The 16,371-nt window shown below is 42.8% G+C and overlaps 1 protein-coding gene across 2 annotated transcripts in view; it reads right to left on the bottom strand.

Moving 5' to 3' along the window:
• Window positions 1-7,750: 7,750 nt before the first annotated feature.
• LOC139403333 (protein DOP1B-like) overlaps window positions 7,751-16,371 on the bottom strand; it is a 62,934-nt gene continuing 54,313 nt past the window's right edge. For both annotated transcript variants that reach the window (XM_071146939.1, XM_071146938.1), the window contains exons 26-36: window positions 13,368-13,434; window positions 12,975-13,131; window positions 11,324-11,406; window positions 10,975-11,234; window positions 10,789-10,850; window positions 10,563-10,691; window positions 10,105-10,241; window positions 9,603-9,658; window positions 9,329-9,469; window positions 9,093-9,225; window positions 7,751-8,968 (exon numbers count right to left, since the gene is read on the bottom strand). In XM_071146939.1, coding sequence (XP_071003040.1) covers window positions 8,711-8,968; window positions 9,093-9,225; window positions 9,329-9,469; window positions 9,603-9,658; window positions 10,105-10,241; window positions 10,563-10,691; window positions 10,789-10,850; window positions 10,975-11,234; window positions 11,324-11,406; window positions 12,975-13,131; window positions 13,368-13,434 — 1,483 coding nt within the window. In that variant the 3' untranslated portion in view covers window positions 7,751-8,710. The remainder of the gene's footprint in view (window positions 8,969-9,092; window positions 9,226-9,328; window positions 9,470-9,602; window positions 9,659-10,104; window positions 10,242-10,562; window positions 10,692-10,788; window positions 10,851-10,974; window positions 11,235-11,323; window positions 11,407-12,974; window positions 13,132-13,367; window positions 13,435-16,371) is intronic.

Genomic DNA, 16,371 nt, shown 5'->3' with positions numbered 1-16,371 from the left:
CTTCTCCGAAATGCAGAAGGGGCGTGGTCAACATGCACAAGTCCAGCGCGAGGGCACCGCCCAGCGGGACATGACCCCGCCCATAACATGCTGTTGGTGTGATAAGAATAACTTAATGTATCTGTTTAATCACGAACCAATTTATATACATTTTAAAGAAAGACACTGGCATATGAGTACGGTTAACACCTAACTCTCGAAGTCCTCCTGACTTCAGAGTCTGGAATGGTTCTTTGATGTTGTCGGCACAATGCGTCGATAATGAAGGAGGCTGTGCTATTACTGGTTGGCTCTCCACTGTGTCTTTCTCAGTCAAAGACCCATACGACACAGCCCCAAGCCCCACCCTTCCATTACAACTTTTGGATTTCAAATATTTGTTTGTATTATTATGTTTTATTGCATTACAGGAACATGGTACAAAACTATATACAAATATCACACGTAACAGAAAAGTAAATAATAAACTAAACCAGAGAGACACAGTAAAAGTATATTAAAGACAAGTTACATTTGGACAAATTCTGTAGACACTTATTTGATCATTTGGTATTTATATATTTTAAATCAAATAAAATTGTATTGGTCACATACATATGTTTAGCAGATGTTGTTGCTGGTGTGGCGAAATGCTTGTTATATAATATTGTAAATCAATCAGAAAAATATTGAAACTTATTTTCTTACCATAATAATTTTTTACCCTCTTTTTCTCCCCAATTTCGATCTTGTCTCATCGCTGCAACTCCCCAACGGGCTCGGGAGGCGAAGGTTGAGTCATGCGTCCTCCGAAACATGACCAGCCAGCCCACGCTAAGGATCCTTTTTCTCAATTTTCGCCTAAAATGACATACCCAAATCTAACTGCCTGTAGCTCAGGCATTGAAGCAACGATATGCATATTCTTTGAAGGCTGTGGAAATGTGAAATGAATGTAGGATAATATAACACATTAGATCTGGTTAAAGAAAATACAAAGAAAAAAATCATCCGTTTTTTTGTATTTTTTTTGTACCATCATCTTTGAAATGCAAGAGAGAGGCCCTAATGTATTATTCCAGCCCAAGCGCCATTGAGATTTTGACCACTAGATGGCAGCAGTGTATGTGCAAAGTCTTAGACTGATTCAATGAATTTTTGTTCAAAGACTGCCCAAATGTGCCAAATCGGTTTATTAATAACTTTCAAGTTCATAACTGTGCACTCTCCTCAAACAATAGCATGGTATTCCTTCACTGTAATAGCTACTGTACATTGGACAGTGCCGTTAGATTAACAAGAATTTAAGCTTTCTGACAAAATCAGATATGTCTATGTCCTGGGAAAGGTTATTCTTACTTACAACCTCATGCTATTCGCATTAGCCTACGTTAGCTCAACTGTCCCATGGGGGACACACCGATCCTGAAGAAAACACCCGCCTGCTTAACCTGGAAGCCAGCAGCACCGAGGTTAGCCTGCAGGTCCCCGACCCGCCACAAGGAGTCACTAGAGTTCAATGATCCAAGTAAAGCCCCCCTGGCCAAACCCTCCCCTAACACAGACGACGCTGAGCCAATTGTGTGCCGCTCTATGGGACTCCCGATCACGGCCAGTTGTGATACAGCCCGGGATCGAACCATGGGCTGTAGTGATGCTGCGCCAATCCCCAGCCCCCATGAACTTCATGTTATAGATTAAAAATTCTCCCAATAAAATGAACAAATTCACAATGAATTGGCAGTCACTGTGCATGTATGTCAAATAAAAAATAATATGAAATTTGAAAATACTTACAGGTTTACCCATCTTATCACTAATATATATTTTCCTATCTGTCCAAAATATTTTACTATGCAAGTAATCTCAAAATAAATGCTCTATAGTCTAATTTTCCAATTTTCAAAAGCTACATTCTTTTTCTACATGAATTATATATATAGAAATAGGACTATTACAAGGATAACATCTGTGAAGGATCTTGTTAGAGACGTATCTTACTTTATTAGTTATCAAATATTTATATGAATTAGTCCACCAATTCACATCAAATGAAGGTGCCCATTTGGATTTTCAAATCCAAACTATGAGTATGGTTGTATTCCCACAGCTAAGGATTGCCTAAATAGGTATCTCCCCTGTGTCACGTATTATCAAGGTGGGTGGAATCAGGCGCAGAGAGCAGGTTACAGTGAATCGACAGTTTTATTCTCCGGTGAACCAAACACGGTCAACCCAACATACAGGGTGAAATAATCCAACACAGGATCAAAAATATACCGGCGAAAATAACACACACGTATTAACCAAAATACATGAATCCAAACAATCCCGCACAAAAAAAGGGCGGGACAACATACATATACACTACATATAAGGACATCAATTAAACTAAAATACACACAGGTGAAACTAATAAGACAAAACCAACAGACAAACGAAAAAGGGATCGGTGGTGGCTAGTAGGACGGTGACGACGACCGCCGAGCACCGCCCGAACAGGCAGGAGAGCCAACTTCGGCGGAAGTCGTGACACCCTGACGAGGGCCTGTCTTCAATACAGACTCCTTTTGTCATACTGTATTCCATATGAAGCATCCAGACCTTATGAAAGTTGTCCAGTATACCCTTAATATTGTAATAAATAAAATCTAGTAATACATAACTTGACAATGTGGGAGTATAAACAATTTACCAATTAATGGCAATGCATTTCTTAGACGCTCTAAATGCTTGGTTACACTGTTTCTTCAGATAACAGTTTGCCGTATCAACATTTCCAAACAAATAAAAACAGGAAGAAGGGAGAATCTGTAGACACCCAGAGAAAAAGAGAGGGATTGAGTACAAAGAACACACTCTTTGCCAGAATTCAGCCAGCCTTCACAAGACCATAACAAATCCAAATACAGTTGAAGTCGGAAGTTTATATACACTTAGGTTGGAGTCATTAAAACTAGGTTTTCAACCACTCCACAAATTTCTTGTTAACAAACTATAGTTTGGCAAGTTGGTTAGGACATCTACTTTGTGCATGACACAAGTCATTTTTCCAACAATACAAACAGATTATTTCACTTACAATTCACTGTATCACAATTCCAGTGGGTCAGAAGTTTACATACACTAAGTTGACTGTGCCTTTAAACAGCTTGGAAAATTCCAGAAAATGATGTTATGGCTTTAGAAGCTTCTGATAGGCTAATTTACATCATTTGAGTCAATTGGAGGTGTACCTGTGGATGTATTTCAAGGCCAACCTTCAAACTCAGTGTCTCTTCGCTTGTCATCATGGGAAAATCAAAAGAAATCAGCCAAGATCTCAGAAAAAGATTTGTAGACCTCCACAAGTCTGCTTCATCCTTGGGAGCAATTTCCAAATGCCCGAAGGTACCACATTCATCTGTACAAACAATAGTATGCAAGTTTAAACATCATGGGACCACGCAGCCATCATACTGCTCAGGAAGGAGACGCGTTCTGTCTCCTAGAGATTAACATACTTTGGCGCAAAAAGTGCAAATCAATCCCAGAACAACAGCAAAGGACCTTGTGAAGATGCTTGAAGAAACAGGTAAAAAAGTATCTATATCCACAGTAAAATGAGTCCTATATCGACATAACCTGAAAGGCCGCTCAGCAAGGAAGAAGCCAACACTCCAAAACCACCATGAAAAAAGCCAGACTACGGTTTGCAACTGCACATGGGGACAAAGATTGTACTTTTTTGGAGAAATGTCCTCTGGTCTGATGAAACAATAATATAACTGTTTGGCCATAATTACCATCATTATGTTTGGAGCAGAAAGGGGGATGCTTGCAAGGTGAACACCATCCCAACTGTGAAGCACAGGGGTGGCAGCATCATGTTGTGAGGGTGCTCTGCTGCAGGAGGGACTCGTGCACTTCACAAAATAGATGGCATCATGACGGAGGAAAATTATGGATATATTGAAGCAACATCTCAAGACATCAGTCAGGAAGTTAAAGCTTGGTCGCAAATGGGTCTTCCAAATGGACAATGACCCCAAGCATACTTCCAAAGTTGTGGCAAAATGGCTTAAGGACAACAAAGTCAAGGTATTGGAGTGGCCATCACAAAGTCCTGATCTCAATCCTATAGAAAATGTGTGGGCAGAACTGAAAAGCGTGTGTGAGCAAGGAGGCCTACAAACCTGACTCAGTTACACCAACTCTGTCAGGAGGATTGGGCCAAAATTCACCCAACTTATTGTGGGAAGCTTGTGGAAGGCTAACTGAAACGTTTGACCCAAGTTAAACAATATAAAGGCAATGCTACAAATACTAATTGAGTGTATGTAAACTTCTGACCCACTGGGAATGTGATGAAATAAATCAAATCTGAAATAAATAATTCTCTCTACTATTATTCTGATATTTCACATTCTTAAAATAAAGTGGTGATCCGGACTGACCTAAGACAGTGAATTTTTACTCTGATTAAATGTCAGGAATTGTGAAAAACTGAGTTTACATGTATTTGGCTGAGGTGTTTGCAAATTTACGACTTCAACTGTATGTCCCCTTTTGTGCTTTAAACCTCCAGCAGAGGAATGATTTTTGAGTGCATGTTATTCGGTTTCACTGGAATATAGTAGGTTCTATGGATGGTCTTAAACTACAGCAATGTATGTCTGAGATGATATGAACATGACTGGGCATTCAAACATATATGTACCTATTCATCATCATCAATAGCTTCTACCAGGTCTTCCTCACATTTTTTTTTACATGTTTTGTGTCACCAGGAAAAGGTTCTATCAACCCTTGATACAGTTTGGAAATCAACTTTGGAGGTTTGTCTTAAAATAGCATCTGGCTTGACCAGTGTTTGCTGCCCAGAGAGAATAAAGTGCTGTATCAAAAATTCACCTCACCTCCATCACAGACTTCCCTGGCTGCCTAACCCTGCTGAGACCCCTGTCACCATCTGATCCTCCTACAGTAAAACATGACAAAGAATTGCCTTATACATTATATTATCCAAGAATAAAATCAATGGTTCAATATTGGAAATGACCATTATTCCCAGATCTCAGACTGAAGCTTTAATCTTAACCTGCTGTACTGTAGCTACTGTAGGTCTACCCATCAATTCAAAAACTTTGTATCATTCAATGATATTGTTAATAAACTGCTAAATTGACCTGAGCTCAGTAGACTGGTCATCCCTAGCTCTCTGATCCAGCGGGGAACCCTGTCACCGTCTGATCCTGCTAAGGCATGATGAGCATAGTGTTGTGTTGGCCTACTGACTGCACTAGAAGGCTGCATCCACGCGGGATCCCTGCGAGAGCTGCTGGTCCCAACAGAGATCATTGTGGCACGGTCAGCATTTTCAATGCTGTGGACAGGAGCGGGCGGTCAGACAGAGATCATTGTGGCGCGGTCAGCATTTTCAATGCTGTGGACAGGAGCGGGCGGTCAGACAGAGATCGTTGTGGCACGGTCAGCATTTTCAATGCTGTGGACAGGGGCGGTGGTCAGACAGAGATCATTGTGGCACGGTCAGCATTTTCAATGCTGTGGACAGGAGCGGGCGGTCAGACAGAGATCATTGTGGCGCGGTCAGCATTTTCAATGCTGTGGACAGGAGCGGGCGGTCAGACAGAGATCATTGTGGCACGGTCAGCATTTTCAATGCTGTGGACAGGGGCGGGCGGTCAGACAGAGGACTTTGGGATAAAAATAATTTTTGTTGTCCATCAGATTATTTTGAAACTGTCTTCTTTCTGCTTTGTATGTGTTAGCCTACATATTGTATTAAAAACACATATTTTTTTGCATTATTCAGAATTCGCTGCTTCAACTTCAGTATCCCACTTCTCCTAGTTGGACATGAGAGTTCAAGTACGCCTAGCATGTGTGGTCTCAATGAAATAGAGTAGGCTGCCTACGCGAACGGAGAATCCCATAGCAGTTAACTTGAATATGAAATTAACTTAAATATGATTTTACTGTAGTTTACTACTGCGTGTGTAAATACATTTTGATAATGGAAAGAAGTGAAGGGCGCTCAACCAATGTGAGTCGAAGTACAAAAATACAAAAAAAATCATAATTGAAATTGAAAAGGCACAACACATAGGTTGGGCTACTATGGTGAGCGAGCGTCGCCCCTTTTAGTTTTCAATAAGTATTGATTACCCATTTATAGGTCTCTGCCTCCAAATTGTCCTTCAAGGTAGGCAATATCCAATAGACCTATGCAAAACTTAGCAAGTGTAGCTGTCATCGTTCTTGCTGCTTCTAAGTGGTGACTCACTTTTTTAGCAAAAAATAAACAATTTCAGTTTTGTGTTATGTTGGCATTAATACGTGTCAAATATCAGTTTAAAAACACTGTAAAAAAATATAATAATCATTGAGTTAAACCTCTTGGGGCAAGGGGGCAGAATTTTCACTTTTGGATAAATAGCATGCCCAATTTCAACTTCCTGCTACTCATGCCAAGAATATAAGATATGCATGCATATTATTCATAGATTTGGATAGAAAACACTCTGAAGTTTCTTAGCAAAAAATAAACAATTTCAGTTTTGTGTTATGTTGGCATTAATACGTGTCAAATATCAGTTTGAAAACACTGTAAAAAAATACAATAATCATTGAGTTAATAAAGCCTCATACAAACATGGTCTCTTTTTTCTCTTTCTTGAGTAAGGCAGCTCCAAAATGTTGAAGTTTCAGCCTAGCTCAGTGGGGTGGGGCAGCCAGCGGAAAATACAGAGGGTAGGAGTTGGTAACGTTCTTTAGTTCCGCCATGATTGGCTCAGTGTTCTGTCACTCATGGGGACACTACATCACTGCAAAATCTACTGGGAGAGCTCGTAAATTCAAGCCCGTTGGGTGCTGCCATAGAGTTACATTAGAAGTGCCCATCCAAGAAGGCTCAAGGTCTTTGGCCACAGATAAAATAAGGTCAAATCACGTAATATCTACCGTAGCCTTGATTGAACTAGCGGGATGAAACATTAGCTAACGTTGCATGTCAGTTGCAATACTAGCTCAGCACTGTGAATAAACACTAGTTTCATTTTTTTCTGTTAAGTTAAACAGCAGTTACCTTGCCAGCAACATCAGTCAACTAATCAACACAATCAATGGGGGGGCCACGAAAGGCAAGGGCTCCTGGGCACGTGCCCTGCATGCCTAGTCGACATGCAAGTTTAGATAGCTGGCTTAACTAAATACCAATAGAAAAATAGTTAGCTGGCATGGCTAATTGAGTGACTGACATAAGAAATAAACTGCTGAAGTTTTGAACCAAATTTGGAAATTGCACCAGGTGTATTCTACTATTCTTACAGTCAATAGTAAGTTGAGACCGTGACGGAGTTACAAAACAAACATATTTTTGGTGGGTTGGAGGCCCAAAGCGAAAGCTTATGTCGCTTATGCCTTGAATTGCCATACTCTGCCTACTTCCATAATCACTTTAATATATCATTTAGTGTGCATGTAAACTTACTCAAACCAAGATGACAAAAAAACGAACATTTGAGAGAACCAAACCCATTGCACAATTTCCGATCAAATATTGCAATAACGGCCTCCTTTCCAGACAAGCATGGTTAAAGCTGTTCCTGCGCAGTAAGTCACTTGGGCCTCGTCAGCCAGGCTACATGCATCTACCCAGAACACAAATCCCTGCCTCCCCAGATAAAGCTATAACACCTGCATACTTATGTTATTGACTCTTAGGGTTAGGTCTCTGAGATTATCAAGCAAACATTCACAATATACATTTTGAGCTCCATTTATTGAATCATTCTTTAATATTGGTTTTTATTTACAGACCATAATATATTAATTCTGATATTAAAAAGCTATAATTTTCAGGAGGCCAGACATTCACATAATTTAGTTAAGCATTCAAATGTGAAGAACAAATCAATGATGAGCGGTAAGTCCAAACATTCCCCAAAACACTTAAAAACAGACAGAAGTCGAAGAGTTCCCTTGAATAAAATACCAAATTGACCCGCATGTTATTTTATTATATATCTAGAGGTTTTGCCATGTACACAAATCACATTCAATAATTTACCCACAAATAAAACTGCAACATCATGATTGATGACAAGCAGAGCTTTTTAAACATTTAAAACCAAAACATCCTGTACTAAGAGCCTTAGAGTTCCCATAGTCACTGACCAGCAGGTATACTAACCTACTCCTGTCTCATTGGAATACATTACAGCCTGGCAGTCAGACAGACACAACTTGCTAATAGGAGGGAGTAGGTTTATGGAAAGCTTTGTAGAGCGATGGAATGGAATCAGTAGTCAGTACTGCTGTCACTCCCTTTGTTACAGTGGTACTTATTTTACAACCAGTATCACCTCTAAAAGCTACTGTAGCTAGCATCAGTATTACTTTAACTTTAAGTCAGCACATTCAGACTTGTACTCAGAGAGCCCAATAACTACCACTCCGTTCCAGTTTGTGTCAGTTCATTCTAGATTATTTTAGAGTACCGGTATCTCAAATGTAGAATATCCTATATAGACATGGAGTGTTCAGATTCAACCAAGTAAAGTAAACAATTCATCATTCAAAAGAACATCCCAAAAGATTGCCATTTAGCTGGCATACGCCTATAATAAAACATCGCTTTCAGCAGTTGTGGCCATTCTACAACATTCAATTGCTATAGTTCCAGTTCTTATTTCCTCAGCGTTCTAAGCTCTAGAACCTTGGTGGAGATCTAACTCTCCATGGAGTCCAGGAACTCTCCCTCAGTGATGTGCTCCAGTCGCTTCAGGACTTGGTGGGCGCTGGCTGTGGGGTAGTCTGCCACAGGGTAGTCTGCCACAGGGTAGTCTGCAGGGCTGCTGGGTGATGTGCCCTGGAAGGAACAGCAGAGTGTATGGAGGAAGGGAGCAAGCTGGGTGATGGAGGAGAGAGAGCGATGGGTGAGGAGGGGGAACTCCAGACGCTCCGTAGACGACTCGTCACTCAGCGCCTGGAATTATAGGACATGACATCAACAGAATGGGATGAGCAGATCGCACGATTGAGTCATGTTATCATGGTGACTATAAGGACATGAGTTCTCTTGCTCTATAGTGGTGTTTGCGTTCTCTTACCCCGTAGCGTTGGTGTAGAGCTTCTAGTACTTTGACAACATGGGGTTTGCACTCCTGCTCTCCCTCCAGGAGACCATTCTCTGGGCCACTGTAGCGGCTCATATCCACCTCTGGAACAAAGGCCCAGCGATACCTTGACACACACGCACACACGAGCAGAGAACATTTAATTGTAATCATGCTAAGCACAGCCTATATAGATGCTAAGTTGATATTAAGCAGGGTGAGGCACTCACATCTGAAAGAGGGGCATCTTCTCTGGGGGGAAGGCCAGGGCGGTGTCAAGGAACTTGCAGGCAGACATGTACATGTCCAACTCTGGCTGGGGGAATGTCAATGGCCCAATCCCCATGGACCCACGTACCACTTTAGTCAGCCTGACAGAGAGAGGAAAAGAGGAGGGAGAACAAAGAAAGGGTGGTGATAGTTACATGAGAGACTGTCTCCTACATAGATAGATGGACAGATATATTGATGTGTCTACAGTAGACTGAGTGATCATGGACTCACTTTGACACCTCTTTTTCTTCCGACAAGGCTTTCTCCAGACGAACAAATGTGTGAATCTGACAAACAAAGATCAAAGACACCATTAGAAGACAGGACTGGACAAACACTACCAAAGACTTTCTTTTGACATGCCACCTCCCTGCTGAAAACAATGTACATCGCTACAGTGTATACATGCATTGAAATGAGAAAATTAGGGCTGTGACGATATTTTCCATGCCAAAAAAATAAAACACGAAGCAGACAAAACTCTTTGGTTGTTTAAAAACCTGCTGTATGTAAAATATTGTATGATCTAGCTTTGAAGATAAGCAAATGTGAATGAATGACAACATAATGATGTTTGTTTCAAACACTAGGGCTGTTTTCCTAAAGGAGTTAAATGCGCTTCTTGATTTGTTTCCTTTCCATGATTTACTAATGAGTATCTTGATCCTTCCGGCCCTACAGGAAATCAACAGTGACAGGAAGTGATGTCATCAAGGTGGGGGTTGTTCCTCACCAGTTCTGTGACCATAATTGGCCAGAGGGAGGTGAGGTGCTGGGGGGAGATCCGCAGCATAAGAACACGGAACGTCAGAAACATCTGGGCAGAAACGGAGGGCGTTTGACCAATACGCAGAGCCTCTGTCAGACGCTCTGAGGGAGAGGGGAGAGAGGATAGGATACTCGCATTACATTATACTGTATATTAATAATTAATATTGGCCTTATAAAATGTTAATGTCACACACACTCTCATTATCCATCAAATGTGATGGTCTACACCAGTATTTCTAAATCCTGGCGCTCACACACTTCATTCAACTAATCAGATCCTCATCAATCAGGTGTGTGAGTGCTAAGGCAAAAACAAACAAAAAAGTGCACCCATTTGGGACCCCAGGAATGACAAACTGGTCTACACACTTTGTCAATACACACAAATAAATGCCCAGAATACACAGAAAGCACACCCACCTTGGATGAGGGGCAGGTAGAGGTGGTACTGGTCTAACTCCCCACTAAACATGGCAAAGGCCTGACGCTTCAGTAACATGGGCTTCTGCTCTGCACTGGGGAACAGCTTCAGAGAACTGCTCTGCATGCCTGCAATACACACACACACACACACACACACACACACACAGTTAACACACGCACAAATGCACTCACACGGATGCACACACACACCTACTCTACTTACTCATGAGGTCTTTGAACATGGTCTTCTCATGGGTCAGCAGGTGGTCGATGATGGCCCTCCAGCTAAAGAAGAAGAGGTCAAACACAGTCATTTTCTTTTAACAATTTATTTGATAATATTGATTTGTCAATATTTACATGGCATGCACACACTTAAACACAAGCACACGCACAAACACAATCTTACTGGGGGGCACAGGAGACATCCATGGTGAAGAACAGAGGATCCATGTAGAGTTCGAAGGCCTCTTTTTTCCAGGCCCTCTTGGTGTAGGCGTACCCACTCAGATTGCTCAGGAGCTGGGCACCTGCCCCGAAACTGGGCATGTTGTAGGCACTGTGGTTCTTCAGGTAGGGGAAGACGTAGTACATGAGGCGAGAGATGAGAGGGACGGCTTTCTCCTTCTCATCACTGCGATACACCATGTCCAGAAGAGGGGCTAGAACCTGCAGAGGAGGAGGGTCTGTCAGAAATAGAAACACATACATAGGCATGAGAGCAATGGGTGCACAGATCCACACACGGACACACCTACCTCTGCCAATAGCGCAAGGGCTTGTACACTGTACACAGAGGGGGCTGAGGAAGACACCATAGTGCTGGCCTGAGCTTCAGAGTCTGGAGAAAAGAAAGGAAAGGAAAGAAGGAGATGGGAACAGAAGGGAGTTGTTAATCATGAATATGTATGACTTTCTTCTCCAGTGCCCGCCCTGAGGGCCGACCCAAGGCCTCCTCATGGTAGCAGGAAGGATCTCCATCTCATCCTTCAGGCCACATCCTGGGTGCACTGCTTCCAGTGACGCAGCAGGGCACTTAGTTCCACTACTGGGGACCGGTTGACATGGGTAACCCCAGAGGAGAGGCACTTTTGTGAGAATAGTGTCCTCTTTCCTCACTGGACCATTACACTGGGGGACATAATGTCGTGAGGAAGTGCTGTGTTTCCATGGTTACAGTATAAGTCTGTGGTCTCTCTCAGTCCACTCTAATGTAGACCTGAAGAGAGCAGAGGAGAGGATGGAGAGGAGACTGTTGGTCGAGGTGGGCCCTCTTGCGTTTCTCAACTAATGATGTAGAACGTGCATTCGGTGCCGGGGGTTGGTTGCCATGGTTACCGAGGAGCATGTCCTGAGGGTTAAGGAAAGGGGTGTCAAACTCATTCCATGGAGGGTTTAGTGTCTGCGGGTTTTTGGTATTTCCTTTCAATTAAGACCTAGATAACCAGGTATGGGGAGTTATTTACTAATTACTGACCTTAATACATCAATTAAATAAATAAAGTGAGGAGTGAAAACCCGCAGACCAGAGCTTCTCAAACTCAGTCCTCGTGACCCCAAGGGGTGCATGCTTTGTTTTTTGCCCTAATACTAGACTACTGATTCAAACCATCAAAGCTTGATGATTATTTGAATCAGCTGGGTAGTGCTAGGACTTAAACCAAAACGTGCACTCCTTGGGGTCCTTAGGATAGAGTTTGGAAAGCCCTGCCGCAGACACTAGGCCCTCCATGGAATGAGTTTGTCACGTGGTTAAGGAGGTTAGCAGCTCTGATGTCAGAGTCTATCTAAAAGATAGCGAAGGAGTCAGGCGCAGGACACAGATAAGAGTAACAACCACTGATTTACTCAATCCAAAACGTAACAAAATCCCGTTCCAAACAAGGACAAAATAGGACTCAAAGAACACACCGGAATACACGAAAGACAATCACGCACAAAACAGAAAGGGAAACCAGAGGGTTAAATAAGGAACATAATTATGAGATGGGAACCAGGTGTGTAAAACAGACAAAACAAAAGGAAAAATGAAACATGGATCGGTGGCGGCTAGCAAGCCGGTGACGTCAACCGCCGAACGCCGCCCGAACAAGGAGAGGGAACAACTTCGGTGGAAGTCGTGACATCTGACCCATTTTAAAGCCTAATGTACACCTTCCACTTCAAAATAACGTCAATTGAACATCCGCTTCCATCCGCAGCTCCTTGGAAAAGTGTCCTGGAAAAGTGCAAACATATCCGGACAGGAATGGATGTTCGCGATATTGCATTTTTAGAGCGAACCTAGCATATGGTGTGGAAGCACAAGGTGGAAATTAGGCTTCAGTCTGTTCCTGATAGAAGCCAGGGATGTCTCCAGGTGTGTGTGTGTGTGTGTGTGTGTGTGTGTGTGTGTGTGTGTTTGGTTACCATAGAGGTCCAGGTTCAGTTTGATGGATGGCTCCTCGGTCTCAGGACACACCTGTGGCTGGTTCTTGACTTCCAGATTGCGGCTGAGCCAGCTGGTCTGTTCCAGAGATGACCCCGCCACCCCGCCCACCGCCTCCAGGATCTTCTGGGTCACTTCCTACAGGACATCGCCATGGTAACCATCATTATCATGCATCTCACACTGTACCCTCTCGATCTTTCGTTTTAAAAAACGTCCGGTCCTGTCCACACATTTCGGTGTGGACATGGGCGGACAGGCGCGGACGTTCGATATTGCATCATTTCATTCAATCGGACCTAGCGGATGGCGTGGAAGAGGAAGGTGTACATTAGGCTACAGCTAGGGCTGTGCTACTGTGCTCCATGTCTTACCTGCATGTCTCTAGTGTCCTTCTTATTGTCCAGGTTGGAGAGTCGGTTTACAAAGTCATTGAGGATCCTGTAGTAGGAGAGGAGAAAGATGTCTGTACAGCTATGGAGAGGTAGACTAGAGTGCAATAATATCTTGTTGATTCTGATACAGTAGCAAACCAAAGCATGTCTATTGATGTGGGATGTACTACTTATGTTTGTAAATAACATTTACATTGTTTCAAACAACAGAGTGTGTTACACTGGGAACAATGTCTACAGTAACAAATCAGTATGACCACAGATGTATGCACGCATGATTGTAAGGGGAGTTATTAGTGAATCGAGGGCTGACGTCATTTCCTGTCACAACTTGTGGACTTGTTTATGTGCTGCTGTGCGTTTTGTTGCTAGTGTAACTTTGCTACCTGCCAACTTTACGTATTTTTTAAATTACCGTTTTATATTTTTCTTTTTTCCCCTCGCTCAACTTTTTCACCCTGGACATGGTTCTACAGGACCTCCACCAGCTGAAGCTAAGTAGTAACATTAACATTATGCCTTCTAATTGCAGCCACTGTACTCATAATATACAGGAGAACAAATCGCCTTATGGTGAGGATAGCCGTGCTGAAAGCCCAGCTTCAGACGCAATAGTTAGGTAAGGGTAATTTGCCCCCATAGGCAAGGCTCTAACTCCTCTAGCTCCACAAGGAGATAGGGTGCCGGCCAGGCAGCAGGCTGTGCCACCAATAAGTACAGATAGTAGTATAAATCCTCTTGCACAGTCCCCGCAGCCGGACAATTTTGTCATGGTTTCTGGAGGGAAATGCTGTAGGAATGCTCAACTGGTGTCGCTCATTCAGCCGACAGAAACTTTCAACCGGTTCTCCCATTAAGCAACGAGTCGGAGTCAGAGGCCGAGCCTTCTCTGGTCTCTCCTCCACCCATTACGGGGTCTGAGACGCCAAAGCCTCCCACCATTAGCTTTGACGAATCATCCAGCGATCATACACTGTTTACCAGGGGGCAGGGCTACCGACATTAAGGCTAATCTGAAGATGGTGCTGGCTAAGGCTAAAACTGGTGAGTGTAGAGAGTATAGGGATATTGTTATCCACGTCGGCACCAACGATGTTAGGATGAAACAGTCAGCGGTCACCAAGCGCAACATAGTTTCAACCTGTAAATCAGCTGAAAGATGTGTCGGCATCAAGTAATTGTCTCTGGTCCCCTTCCCAGTTAGGGGGAGTGATGAGCTCTACAGCAGTCTCACAACTCAATCGCTGGTTGAAAACGTTTTTCTGCCCCTCCCAAAAGATAGAATTTGTAGATAAATTGGCCCTCTTCTGGGACTCACCTACAAACAGGACCAAGCCTGGCCTGCTGAGGAGTGACAGACTCTATCCTAGCTGGAGTGGTGTTCTCATCTTATCTATGAACATAGACAGGGCTCTAACTCCACAATGAGATAGGGTGCAGGCCAGGCACCAAGCTGTTAGCCATCTTGCCAGCTTAGTGGAGTCTGCCACTAGCACAGTCAGTGTAGTCAGCTCAACTATCCCCATTGAGACCGTGTCTGTGCCTCGATCTAGGTTGGGCAAAACTAAACATGGCGGTGTTCTCCTTAGCAATCTTACTGGAATAAAGACCTCCTCCATTCCTGTCATTATTGAAAGAGATTGTGATACCTCACATCTCAAAATAGGGCTACTTAATATTAGATCCCTCACTTCCAAGGCAGTTTTAGTCAATTAACTAATCACTGATCATAATCTTAATGTGGTTGGCCTGACTGAAACATGGCTTAAGCCTGATGAATTTACTGTGTTAAATGAGGCCTCTCCTCCTGGCTACACTAGTGACCATATCCCCCGCGCACCCCGCAAAGGCGGAGGTGTCGCTAACATTTACGATACCAAATTTCAATTTACAAAAAAAGAAAAGAAAAAAAGACTACGTTTTCGTCTTTTGAGCTTCTAGTCATGAAATCTATGCAGCCTACTCAATCACGTTTATAGCTACTGTTTACAGGCCTCCTGGGCCGTATACAGCGTTCCTTTCCGAGTTCCCTGAATTCCTATCGGACCTTGCAGTCATGGAAGATAACATTCACATTTTTGGTTAATTTAATAGTCACATGTATAAGTCCACAAACCCACTCCAAAAGGCTTTCGGAGCCTTTCCTCATAATCCTGGACTATCAGACCACCATTTTATTACATTTGCAATCGCAACAAATAATCTGCTCAGACCCCAGCCAAGGATCATCAAAAACCTTGCTATAAATTCTCGGACAACCCAAAGATTCCTAGATGCCCTTCCAGACTCCCTCCACCTACCCAAGGACGTCAGCGTACAACAAACTGAGGAACTTCATTTAACCTTGAAGCTATATTATACCCTAGATGCAGTCGCACCCCTAAAAACTAAAAACATTTGTCATAAGAAACTAGCTCCCTGGTATACAGAAAATACACAAGCCCTGAAGCAAGCTTCCAGAAAATTGTAACGGAAATGGCGCTACACCAAACTGGAAGTCTTCCGATTTAGCTTGGAAAGACAGAGCAGCAGTGAGGGTACTATCATCCTATTTTTCCATCTTAATTGAGGAGAATAAGAACAATCCTAAATGTATTTTTGATACTGTCGCAAAGCTAACTAAAAAGCAGCATTCCCCAAGAGAGGATGGCTTTCACTTCAGCAGTGATAAATTTATGAACTACTTTGACAAAAAGATCATGATCATAAGAAAGCAAACTACGGACTCCTCTTTAAATCTGCCTATTTCGCCAAAGCTCAGTTGTCCTGAGTCTGCACAACACTGCCAGGACCTAGGATCAAGGGAAACACTCAAGTTTTTTAATACTATATCTCTTGACACATTGATGAAAATAGTCATGGCCTCTAAACCTTCAAGCTTCATACTGGACCCTATTTCAACTAAACTACTGAAAGAGCTGCTTCCTGTGCTTGGCCCTCCAATGTTGAACATAATAAACAGCTCCCTATCCACCAGATGTGT

Source organism: Oncorhynchus clarkii, chromosome 3, assembly GCF_045791955.1.
Source record: "Oncorhynchus clarkii lewisi isolate Uvic-CL-2024 chromosome 3, UVic_Ocla_1.0, whole genome shotgun sequence".
Lineage (NCBI taxonomy): Eukaryota > Metazoa > Chordata > Actinopteri > Salmoniformes > Salmonidae > Oncorhynchus > Oncorhynchus clarkii.
This window is presented reverse-complemented; position numbering and strand designations above follow the sequence as displayed.